The following is a 13,589-nucleotide window of genomic DNA, read 5'->3' on the forward strand; positions in this document are numbered from 1 at the left end:
TTCTATGTTGTTCCATATTTTCAGGAGGGCTCCTATAGTTTCACCTTATTTTAGCTCGTTTTGGCCAAAAAGCCATTTTTAGATTCCTATAGAGTGAGAAATATGCATCCCAGAAGCTATCTGATGCCATAATTGAAAAATTTGGATGCCAATTAGTAAATATTTGCAATATTAACTTTCTAGAGGAGTCCATTATAAAATTATAAACCCCTGAAGTTGAAAAAAAAAATGCGTTTTTCACATTTGGCATTTTTAGGGCCAAATTTCAAAGGTCTCTCGAGATCGATATTTTTTAAACTATGAGGAATTGAAAGCTAATATTTTGCATGGTGGGTAGAGCCATATAGATCGACATTTAAGAATCTTTCCAGCAAAATCTGAGGTGACCTGGGGAGGTTTTTGAAATTTAGGTGAGTTGGCACGGAATGACCCTGAGGCAAAGTTGTAGTACTCATTGAGTACCATGAACCTGCAAAGTTTCATTCGTATCGATGCACTCACCTGGTCGCTTGGGTGCCTTCAATTTTCACCAATTTTCGCGCATACCCTTATTGTAGGGGGCGCTGCGGGTAAAGTATTCCATATATCACAAAAACCAGAATATATTTGATAGAGCATCATCTGTAGATCATTCGTGCCAAATTTCATAACCCTACGTGGGATAATGGCTTTAGGAATTGATTTCGCGTGAACGGTACTGATTTTGAAGGTTTTTCGGTTGTTGCTCGGGAACCAAAGCGTCCCTAGTAGCAACCATCACAATTTCCAAAGCACTAGGTCATAAGATGTACCTACCGATGGGCCGAGTTTGGTCAAAATCGGCCCACGTTTACTGCCAATTATGATGACAAACGAACAAACATCCAAACAAACAGACAGAATTACTGACAATAAGGGTCAGCTATTTCAGCGACCCAACAGACAGAAAGGGGTGACAACACGTCCTTCACCTTCGGTCGTGGAGATAAATATCATGCTCTACAGGACTATATCGTGTTTGGCCCACTCTCTCAATGGTGAAAAATCACTGGAGAAATTAGATAATTCTCGTATCAAGATCTGGATTCGGATCTTCACCAAAATCGAATCAATTAGTCCTTGCCACACACACAACCTGTCCACCAAGTGTCGTCCAAATCAGTCCCTTACTCTTTGAGATATTGTGCTATATATCGTTTTTGGCCCAATCTCTTAATGGTGAAGAATCACTTAAAAAATTTGAGTCGTTGAATCAGAATCTTCATCAAAATATATTCACTTCGTCCTTGTCACCGACAAAGATTCGTCCGAATCCGTCCACAACTTTTTGAGATATCCTGCAAAAAAAAACAGACAAACAAACAGACAAACAGAAAAACAGACAGAATGGGGTGAAAACATAACCTCCTTCACCTTCGGTGGCGGAGGTAACTAGAAGGGCACTCGGGAGAGCGCATACCTCTGCCAGGTGAACAGTTTACGTTTTGCATCACAATGATCAGTTGGATCTGCATCCGGATCTGAATCAAAATGTAATCGGCTTGTCCTTGTCAAACACCCAACCTGTCCACCAAGTTTCGTCCAAATCCGTCCATAACTTTTTGAGATATTATGATAAATATCGTTTTTATCCCCATTACTCAATGGTGAAGAATTAATTTAAAAGATTCTTGTATCCGAATAAAGATCTTCACCAAAATCTAACAATTTCCACCTTGTCACACACTCACCTTGTCCTCCAATTTTTGTCTGCATCCGTCCATAACTGTTTTTGAGATATCGTGCTATATATCATTTTTGGCCATATACATACTGTTACGGGTCTAGGAACCGTATGCATACAACATACAGGTGTCCCAAGTCAGTTATTCCATTAAGTATATGTGTAGACAGATCCCTTCCTTGTGTTTAGTGGGAAAATTGAAAGGGGTGCGTTGCGATGTTTTTTTTAAAGTTAGATTAATAAATCTTTATATCCCCACTCCATTTCATTGCAAAGGCAAATCCACAACAACCCACGGTACCCTCTGCCTGCTTGCCCCTCCTCTCGCTTGCTACTCGCGCGTGGGCTGAACAACCGCGTGTTCACCTACTCGCCTAACCTGCGACTCGCTGTCCGAGGCAAAATCCTCTTCCAGTAGTTCCTTTTTGGTGAGTCCGCACGTGTGGAGGGGGCGGGCTTCCTGGTATGGCCGAAACCCTGCCCAGCAAGGGCGGACCCATGGAAGCCCCGTCCAATCAAGGCGGACAGTGACGTCAGTTTCACCAAGGCCCCTCCCCGCTGAGGGAGATGGATAAATTACGACACCATCCTCAGGGTGGTGTGCGTGGAGTTCGGAGAGTTCGTGAAGTGCTGAGACAGTTCGTTCTGTGCTGGAGTCTTGAGTTCTTTGGGGGTCTGGTAAAGAAGTGAAACTGCAACAGACACTTGGAAGCCCGAATCCTGTCCCAGACCAGGATCGTTTAAAGAAAGGTCTGTGGAGGATCCAAGGAGTTCTTTGGGGGTCCTTCATTGAGAGTGAGAAAGTGAGAGACCCAAAGACTCAGACTCATCACGGGAGATACCCAATGATCCTGGCTGCCTTGGATTCCACACACACACGAACTCCACACGTGCGGACGTGGGCCGAGCTGCGTGACCATTGGTAGGTGCCGCATCACGGAACATCCCTTTCCCCGGAACTCAAGTACCGAGAACTGCGACCTCAACTCCCTCCCTCCCTGGCTGCAAAAGTAATTTGCCTTCAACTGGGGTTATTTTGTCCGAGTATGTGGCGCCGTCCATTAAGTAGAACTGTAGAAGTTATTCGAACCTCGTAAATCTTGCCTGTATTATTCTCGCGACAAGTCTGCTCTGTCTGCTTTAAAAGTTGCTGTAAAATTGTCGTACTCCATCTTTCTCTCATCTTCCCCTGCATAATATCCTCAATAAACCTGTTATCTGTACCACATAACTTTCCTCGCTTTATTGTAAATAAATTGTTATTAGAAATGTTCCCAGTTCATTTTCGTCTTTTCCTTCATTGGTCCAGCATGGTTCGGATCTGAGGTTAGCCGGGTCTTTATCCCCGATATTCTGTTCATTCTCGCCGGTACGTTCTTGGTAGTTCCGCTCGGCTGCATCCGAACCGGAAAGGTAGTTGGTAGTTGGAAGAGTGATCCGGTTCGGGCAAGACGCACTGAGGGCGTAGTTCCCCGGTAGACGACACCGCGTAGTTAATGAGGTAAATTGGTTCTAGACAAAAAGACCCTACGTTACGTGGTGGAGGTATTGGCATCCACGGTCGGTTAAGCGACCCGCCTCACGAAATTATCCGTGAGCCACGGCCTACAATTCCAGGAGTCTGGTGGGAGGCGACGTAACTTCCCCCACTTAGCGGTCGTTCTCGCCACCGATCCCCGGCCTGCAACAATACGTTATCTCTCAATGGAGAAGAATCACTTAAAATTCTAGTAGAGCGTCAGTATCCTGATCCAGATCTTCACCAAAATCTAATCAATTCAGCCTTGTCAAACACCCAACCTGCCCACCGAACTTCATCAGAATCTGTCTTTAACCTTTTGAGATATCCTGCTCACAGACAAACAGACAGGTGTGAAAACATTACCTCCATTCACCTTCAGCTCAGAGGTAAAAATTAGCAATAGCACTAAGGATAATAACAAGACATTCTCCCTCTCCCCGAGCCGCTCTCATAGGGTGTGGTGCTTCTCACACTGTATCCTATATTAAAACCCAGCAGGGGTACTCGGCATTGCCCGGTGCTGTTCTTATATTATCCGGTTGGCATTTTGAAGAAATAAAAAAAAGTAATACTATTTTTTTGTGGAGGCATAAAACATTTGCCTACACCCACTAAGTAATGGATGGGTTTGTGGATCATTCAATATCCCCTTTCACATAGCTACAAAGGCTTAGGCACTATAGAGTGATTAAAAAAAACAAAAATACTTTTAGTTTCAAAATTTTCAAATTATTTTGGCCAAAAACACTCCTTGGCACTCACTGATGGACTTCTGAAAATTTGATGAAGATCTCTGAGAAAAATGGCAACACAGACAAACAGACAGACACAGTCAGTCAAACGTCTGTGTTATAGGATAGATAGTATTTTCCATGAAAAGTCATTTTTACCAAAACAGAAATCTGCCTCCAGGCTTCGTAAAGGCAACAAGACCGAATTGTTTGGGGTAAATTTTAAGACTCCTTAAAAAACGTGTGTGCACGTGCGCTTGCGTGCTGGAGAAGTCAGATAATGAGGAGTGGTTTAGGGTTTGAAAAGGGAATTGGACTAAAATCATCTGCTCAAGTCATTTTATGCAATGGTCCTCACTACGTACAGAGAACGTATTTGCGTGCAGCAAAAGAGATCAAGTTTGGGGATGCAGGCATCATCTCATGCAGGGCCAAGCGGCCTATTACAGCCATTTCTACTTCTTCAAGGTAGTCACCTTTAGTTGTCGACCTCTTATCGGTAACTCCATTCACGAACCTCCGCAAAGTATCATCGCAGTTCCCATTGAGTCAACGATTGAAATCATCTTGTGGAAAGAGCTTACATGCTATTGTTTAAATTCCCCAAGCATGGCCAACTGGAGCAAAATGAAGAGCAAAAAACCGTGTGTGGCACCCACACACAAAAGAAGCCAGCACACGGAACAGCTGGCTTTCCCATCCCTTTCCAAGAGTGGTGTATACTCTATAAGAGCCGGCATGAACGTATATCATGACATACTCTTGTGTGAGAAATCAAACTCAGACTATAGGCACTTGAGAGGGGAGGACTCAACGAACTGGGCTGGCCTGTGACCTTGGAGATGGATGTAGATAGAAGTCGAGACACTGAGTTGTTTAATCTGTTGTCAATGAAGTGGTTCATTGACAACTAACTGGTTGCGTTAGTTGTGGTGGTGTGTACATTGAGAGATTGAGCTTTGGTGTCTGTGTTTGTGTTTGTCCACCTTTGCTGAATCTCCCTTTTTATCTTCACCTCTAACCTTTCTATGTCACGATTGCATCTGCATGCATGATTGCTTAAAGGTTATTATACGTGGAATTAGGGTGTCTTGTTGGGTATTTTAATGCAAAGATGAGGCTCATGGAGGAGCATAAATTAATGTATTTGCAATTCACTGCAGACTGGCAGGATAGCCTACAGGTATGCATACTCACCTACAAGCTGTCTTGCCTGGGTTCTAATGTGGACTCAGATACAAACTGTCATCTTGGTGTTTAACAGGTGGTGCATCCGTTCCTGACGTGTGTACCGTCCCTCGGATGGACGTTAAGCTGGGTGTTGAACACGAAGAGCAGGTGAATTCCAAATTCCTGCCCTGACTTCCTGTGTCCAACGTCAGGCCATGCCTCCTAGTTGGTGAGGCACTTGGACCGAAAACATTCCAAAGCTGGATCCCACAAGAAGGTAAGAATAATTGTTGCCATTAAAGAAAGGAAAATAAACCCTCATAATTTACTGTATTTTATACATACAAGGGTAGAATGGGCTTACAGTGATCGGGAAAAGGAGAGGTGAAATGGAACCGAGAGAAGGTGGAAGGTGGCGAAACGGGCATTGTAGTCACGGTGGCATGAATTAGTAAATAAAATAATAATAATAATAAAAACCATAAAGACCACAGTGCTATCGGGCCAAGCAGCAGGCACTGGTCTCCCCACAATGTGATAAGAGCATCCTTTGTGGAAAAGGACCTGGGTGGAGCAGAAACCCTCTGACTCAGATTCTCAGCACTTCGGTACAAAGCGGTCACTTTTTGTTTTAGAGAAAAAGAACATTTTTTTTTTCCTTTTCGTCTTTCTGGGTCTTGTTTCACTGATTATTTCATATTATTTTCCAGACTGTTACGTCTTTTATTCTGTCACCTTAGTATCTTGTTTATCTCTGGACAATTCTCAGGGATTTACCATTCACGTTGCGGTTTTGCGTTGGCTTTGCCTTCTCCACTGGAGAGCAGTTTGTTTTCACTACCAGGGAAGAAACTACTTGCCTTCTCTACTAGAGAGCAGAGTTTGCCTTTCCCAGGCACAGTGTTTCACTTCTGTACACCTGGTGAGTTGATTAGTTTATCTTTATTACCCCTTCCACCGAAGGTGGATGGAGGTTATGTTTTCGCTTCTGTCTGTCTGGTTGTCTGTCTGTTTGTGAGCAAGATATCTCAAAAACTTATGGAAGGATTCGGACAAACTTGGTGGACAGGTTGAGTGTATAACAAGAACGAATCGATTTGATTTGGTGGATGAGTTGGTTAGGTGACAAGAACAAGCCAATTAGATTTTGGTTCAGGTCAGCAGATCTGGTCTATCAGTGAGATACAAAATGGAAACTTTTCAGCCTGACAGAGGTATATGCGCTCTACCGAGTTCGAGTTTTTGAAGTGATTCTTCACCATTGAGAGATAGGCCAAAAGTGATATTATAGTTGCCAACTCCACTGCTTTTCCATATTCGAACAGCCTATCGAATTTATTTCCCAATAATAGTGAAAAATACCGCTTTCACAAACGAATGTCTCATCGATCACAATTGAGAGATGGGGCCAAAAATGATATGTTTACCCCCGCCACTGAAGGTGAAGGAGGTTATGTTTGTTTGTTTGTTTGTGTGCAGGATGTCTCAAAAAGTTGTGGACAGGTTGGTTGTGTGACAATGACGAACTGATTAGATTTTGGTAAAGATCCGGATCCAGATACTATAATTTTTTAAGTGATTCTTCACCATTGAGAGACGGGGCCAAAAACGATATATAGCACGATATCTCAAAAAGTTGGGTACGGATTCGGATGAAACTTGGTGACCATGTTTGGTGTGTGACAAAGAAGAATTGATTCAATTTTGGGGAAGATCAGAATCCGGATATGGACACGAGAATTATTTAATTTCAAAGTGATTCTTCACCATTGAGAGATCGGGCCAAAAACGATATAGTACTGTATAGCATGATATTTCAAACATGTATTGGGCCCGATATGTTCTCGTGGATCAGGTATTACATGGCGGAGGTATGCGCTCTCCCAAGTGCCCATCGAGTCGAGTATGTTTTCATTGTGAAAGAAGGGACTGATTTCTACCAATGAAACATAGCGGGGTTGAAATGTAAATACCATACGATATTAAGAGATTATCATAACCATGAAAACTAAATTGATGTGAGAAGCATTCCTATATTTTAATGGTTGTTGCACCTGATTTAGGCACCCTGTGTTGTTTCTCTTTGTGCCCAACGTTCCCATTTCCCTGTTTGTGCTGCCGACAAACAAAGCCATGTTCCTCCCTTCCACACAACCTCCATATTGTAACCTTCACAAACGTTTTTGCAGCTACGTATGCATGGTGTTCAGCAAAAAATAATTGGTGTCCATCATGGGTCCTGCTGCCACACAACTGCCCGAAGTGACCTCAACGCAAGTCACACTGATTCTGCTTCTGCTCCTCTTCTCCACATGTGCGAAGGCCTACCCAAAAGAATGTGAATACGATGATAAGACTTTAAAATGCAACAATCTTCACACCTTCCCCAACCAATCTGACATTCCCAAAGACACCACCAAAATGCTTTTTGTAAGGAATCAATTTACTGCCCTGCCCTTTGGTGCTCTTGACAATCTGGAGCATTTACAGGAACTGAAATTTGAAGGAGTTTCAATGGATTGTCGTGATTGCTCCATCACCTACCTACACACATGGTTGTTCTATCTCAATACTAAACAGGGGTTTAAGGAAGCCAACCAAGTGAAGTGCATTTATCATAATACAGGAAAACACGAAACGGTATTGTACTTGGGGACGGAGCCTGAAGAATGTGTGGCACCAACCAAATGTGGAAGCATGGTGTGGCCTGACCTCGGCTTGCATGCACTTTATGCAATCCTAATCGTGCCTTTGGCCTATAGCTTACACTGCTTGCGGAACATGACTGCAGGCCAAGGAGGCAACACTTTAAAAAGAAGAGCATCTGAAACCTCATACGAGCATTTACTCCACCACAAAATATACGAAGACCTTCAAGAACAAGCAGCAGCTCCCAGTGCTCCAAAAGAATCTCCATATGAAGAGATCCACATGAAAAACAGAAAGTGATGTAACAGGCCTTTTAAGAAGCCCCCTGCACATGACAACAAGACATTCCATACAAAGTCTTCAAGTCTGTGCTTGTTCTTTTATGCTTTTCTCTTCTACTAAACTTATATATATATATATATATATATATATATATATATTTTCCTTACTCAGCAATGAACTATTAACTCAGAATTAAACTCAAGGGCAAATCATTATTCAGCTATCTAATTCGATTTCTTAGTCATGACTACTAATGGTCACATTATAATGCTGAAACCATACTTATTTTTGTGATGTGGTTTATGAGTCAATGTGATCCTGTTTTCCGAACAAAATTGATGTATAATTAGGAGTATGCTTCAACGGCATACACAGCCATGCTAATGTTAAACTGTATAGCAAATTGTAGAGCTAAACTATGGTCAAATTAAACGACTGATACGAGGTATATGGTTAAACCATACACATGTTAAAGCATTGATAGAGTTATAGGGCTAAATGAAGTTCAGATTAAACTGTCAAGTGGGTTCTGGGTTGAATGAAAATAAATCGTTTCCCCCCCAATGAATGAAATGAAAATTATTGCACCATATTGGACAATGCATGACATCATATTTTGTGCCTGGAAGTTTTGGGAAAAGCTACAAAGCACATTGCATTTCATCCTGAAAGCTTGTATGACTCTGAGACATCTGCAACATGGTTCTCCTTAATCTTTTTCTTACTATAATGGAGCAAACGTGGGTGTCACCAAAACTGCAAAATTGATATGTGGTGGAAATAGTACCACATTTGGTATTATAAATCATCTTCCTTTATCTTTTGATATGGAACAAGATATGTTGTGATAAATAAAATTTCCAAGACTGTGCCACAGCGCATTGCCCACCAAAGGTGGGTTGAGAATGGTACTCCAACCTGGAGAGCGGTTACCAGCAGGTACTCCCACCTGGATTAAGCCAGGATGGTGGGAGTTTCTGCTTTTAACTATCAAGTAATGTGATGGTAGTATGGTACTATAATTTCATTGTCAAGTGTACAAGTAACGATAACCTTTTAGGATGTATTGGGAACAAACATAACAGGATATGAAATTATAAAGAGCAATAACATGTATGGATTGACTTGACATTTATTTATACACGAACAAACCTATAAGAAGCAACAAAAAGCAGAACCTTTAAAGACACACTAACATGTATACCAATTGCATCATGCAGATTTGTTTCAAGCTTTGTGATAAGGGAAAACTTTTCAAACTGAAAATCTCAAAATGCTCCAAAACTATTGGGTCGAAGAAGAAAGGGGAAAAGTTTAATTCAAAGTAAATAAAAGGTATAAAATGAATGTGTTTTTGAATGAGTTGTATATATTTACTGTGGGGTTCGTAAAGATAACCCATAATGGTATTATTAAATGGTATTTTCAATTGTATTATGTATAACTATTGTCGCTTTCATATTTACATCATGAATAAATTTCGTTATGTCACTTGTGCTTTATCACTTTTTTGATTCATTTTTTTCAATAGCAAGTTAAACTATTATTAAAACTTCAAAACACAGTAATTGTTCAAGCAAAGCAATGCACAGCTGCTTGACTCCCCCCCCCCCCAAACTCACACACCCATCTCCCACCCTCATTCCATTCTAACCTCCCCAGCTCAGCTCCACAACCTCCCCTGGCCCAAATATAAGGGTCTTTATTTACTATATCTAAAACTTTTAATTACTTACTTTCCAAAGAGCTTTTTTCCTATAATCTTACTGTATATAATATAAAATGTAATCTAACCACATACAAAATAAAATGTAATCTAACCGTGTATAATATAAAATGTAATCTTTACCGTATACAATATAAAATGTAATCTAACCATGCATAATATAAAATGTAATCTCACTGTATATAACACCAAAATGCAATCTAACCGTATATAATACAAAATGTAATCTCACTGTATATAATATAAAATGTAATCTAACCATGCATAATATAAAATGTAATCTCACTGTATATAACACAAAATGCAATCTAACCGTATATAATACAAAATGTAATCTCACTGTATATAATATAAAATGCAATTAACCGCATGTAATATAAAATGTAATCCAACCATATATAACACAAAATGTAATCTAACTGTACATCATATAAAATGTAATCTCATTGTATAAGATATAAAATGAAATGCAACCGTATATAATATAAAATGTAATCTAACTGTATATAACACAAAATGTAATCTAACTATACATCATACAAAATGCAATCTCATCGGAAATGAAATCTAACCGGATATAACACAAAATGTAATCTAACTGCACATCATACAAAATGCAATCTCATCGTATATGATATAAAATGAAGTGTAACCGTATGTAATACAAAATGTAATGTAACCGTATATAATATAAAATGTAATCTAACCGTATATACAGTAAGTCCTCGCTTAACATTGTCCCAGTTAACATTGTTTCGTAATTTAGTCACTGATGTATTGAGAATATACTTGCTTAAAGTCGTTCACCATTCCATTATAAAGTCATTTTACCTATAATTTAGAACAAAACTAATGGTTTTCCTTGTTTTAATGAAGAAAGTTATCTTCAGCTTGGCCAATACAGTGGGTTTTGACGAGGTGGAAGAAGCCGACATCACACAACCTTTTCAATCACATGAGGAAGATCTGAACCAATGAAGATTTGAAGCAATGAGATGAGAAAAAAGCATCTAGAGATGATGATATTCAATTGTTTGTTCATATTTAAATATTTAAATAATGTCTTTTGTTTGACGATAACAAAAATTTCCCCTCTAACCTAACCCCCCACCTCCCCACCACCCCCTATTTACATTAATTGTTATGGGGAAATGGGTTTCAGTTGAAGTCGCACTTTTCAAGAGCGTAACTACAACGTTAAATGAGGACTGGCTGTAATACAAAGTATAGTCTAACCGTATATAATATAAAATGTAATCTAACCGTATAAAATATAAAATGTAACGTAACCGTATCTACACTAATAAGTGTGTGTGTGTGTGTGTGTGTGTGTGTGTGTGTGTGTGTGTGTGTGTGTGTGTGTGTGTGTGTGTGTGTGTGTGTGTGTGTGTGTGTGTGTGTGTGTGTGTGTGTGTGTGTGTGTGTGTGTGTGTGTGTGTGTGTGTGTGTGTGTGTGTGTGTGTGTGTGTGTGTGTGTGTGTCCTCTAAAACTGTGTCTGTGTATACTAAGGGAACTCCAAGGAAGTGCATGAGTTAAATATGGGTGTTTGGGTTAATTAAAGCCCCCCATTTGAAGACAATTAACGACCTTATTTAATTATCCTTTATCAAAGCGTTATCTTTGGTCAGACCTCTGTCAGCCAGCTGCTGGGGTCTTAATTCGCCATTTTGTTCAGCAGAGTCCAACATGCCTTGCTTTGGAAACACAATCTATTCTCACGGACTAATTAAAGTATATAATTGAAATATTATGTCCGATTAAAAAATCGGATCTGATGGACTAAATAAATGTCAAGATCTAGAGTGAAATCTTACAATGTCAACCAATTGGTGATTTTTATAACTAAGTGTATATATTTAAGCAAAAGCATTATACTTAATTTTCCACTGTTTAGACAATTATATTTCGTCAGAGAAAAGATGAAGGAATGTGCAGAAAGTGGAACTTCATTGGGCGCAACGCAGTGCTCTCTCGCCTGCTTTTAAAATCCATGACGAGAGTCGACGGGTCCTTTTTATTTCGGAAATTACGTACGCAGCTTGCTTTTTCTCGTTTTGTAGGATTTGCTTTCATGACAAAATATTAATGGAAATGAGCGAATAGTTTTTGAATGTGCCAATAGTCAGCAGTGGCTAAAAAGAAAGAGCTACGTAAATAGCACACACGAAGGTTGGACATGGTGGGGTTTGTGCGTGCCTACATGTGAGCAGGTTGGAGGAACGTGTATGTGTTGGGGCATGCAATCGGGCAGGCCTTTGCCAGGTAGATAACATGGGTTTTAATTTTTAAATGTTCCCACCCAATTGTACATATGACACGGTGGTTCACAACAAAATGTTGCTGTTTGGGTGTTTTATCGCTCCAGTAATGCCCTGGTATACTCCCCTGACACTGCTTTCCCTCCCTTCACACTTCCTTCCCTTGCCCTTGCACTACCTTCCCTCCCCTCATGCTGACTCCAACCTGTTGACTGCTGACTCCCATCCCCCCTCTCACTGACACCCCACCCCCCTCGGGCTGACGCCCCATCCCCTCGTGCTGACTCCCCCACCCACCTCATGCTGACTTCCACTCCCCCTCATGGTAACTCTTACCCCCCTCGTGCTTATTGCCACCACTCCCCTTTGTGCTGACTCCCCCAACCCCTGTCGTGTGGACTTCCCCACTCCCTCTCGTGCTGACTCCCCCACCCCCTCGTGCTGACTTCCACTCCCCCTCATGCTAACTCTTAACCCCCTCATGCTTATTCCCACCGCTTCCCCTCGTGCTGACCGCTGACTCCCATCTCCCCTCTCACTAATGCCCCACCCCCTTGTGCTGACGCCCCACCCCCTTCGCGCTGACTCCCCCACTGCCCCTCGTGCTGACTCACCCACCCCCTCGTGCTGACTTCCACTCCCCCATGCTAACTCCTACCCCCCTCGTGCTTATTCCCACCGCTCCCCCTTGTGCTGACTCCCCACCCCCTGTCGTGTGGACTTCCCCACTCCCCTCGTGCTGACTCCCCACCCTCCTTGTGCTGACTTCCACTCCCCCTCATGCTAACTCCTACCCCCCTCGTGCTTATTCCCACCCCTCCCCTCGTGCTGATGCCCCCACCCTTCTCATGCTGACTCCCCCACGTCCCGCTCATGCTGACTCCCCCACCCCCTTCATGCTGATGTCCCCACCCTTCTCACGCTGACTCCCTCACCCCGCCTCATGCTGACTCCCCCACCCCCTTCATGCTGACTTCCACTCCCCCTCATGCTGATTCCTACCCCCTCGCGCTTATTCCCACACCTCCCCCCTCGTGCCGACTCCTCCCCCCCCCCCCGTCGTGCTAACTCCTACCCTTCTTCGCTCTGACTCCAAACCTCACACTGATTTCCAAGATGGCAGATGACGTGAGGGGAGGGAAAGCGAAGGCAGTGTGAGGGGAGGGCAAGCGAAGGCAGTGTGAGGGGAGGGCAAGCGAAGGCAGTGTGAGGGGAGGGCAAGCGAAGGCAGTGTGAGGGGAGGGCAAGCGAAGGCAGTGTGAGGGGAGGGCAAGCGAAGGCAGTGTGAGGGGAGGGCAAGCGAAGGCAGTGTGAGGGGAGGGCAAGCGAAGGCAGTGTGAGGGGAGGGCAAGCGAAGGCAGTGTGAGGGGAGGGCAAGCGAAGGCAGGGTGAGGGGAGGGCAAGTGAAGGCAGTGTGAGGGGAGGGAAAGGTAAGGCAGTGTGAGGGGAGGGCAACCGAAGACAGTGTGAGGGGAGGGGAAGCGAAGACAGTGTGAGGGGAGGGCAAGCGAAGACAGTGTGAGGGGAGGGCAAGCGAAGACAGTGTGA

At 42.6% G+C, this 13,589-nt stretch overlaps 1 protein-coding gene across 1 annotated transcript; it reads left to right on the plus strand.

Annotated features, from left to right (window-relative positions):
- The first annotated feature begins 5,794 nt into the window (after positions 1-5,794).
- Positions 5,795-8,204, plus strand: LOC147014865 (platelet glycoprotein Ib beta chain-like). Its single transcript, XM_085853230.1, has 2 exons — positions 5,795-6,047; positions 7,315-8,204. Exon 2 carries the CDS (start codon positions 7,358-7,360, stop codon positions 8,072-8,074), a length of 717 nt encoding a protein of 238 aa, XP_085709356.1. The 5' UTR covers positions 5,795-6,047; positions 7,315-7,357; the 3' UTR covers positions 8,075-8,204.
- The last annotated feature ends 5,385 nt before the right edge of the window (positions 8,205-13,589 follow it).

Source organism: Eptatretus burgeri, chromosome 13, assembly GCF_056783735.1.
Source record: "Eptatretus burgeri isolate ZD-2024b chromosome 13, Ebu_testis_v1, whole genome shotgun sequence".
In the NCBI taxonomy this organism is placed as follows: Eukaryota; Metazoa; Chordata; class Myxini; order Myxiniformes; family Myxinidae; genus Eptatretus; species Eptatretus burgeri.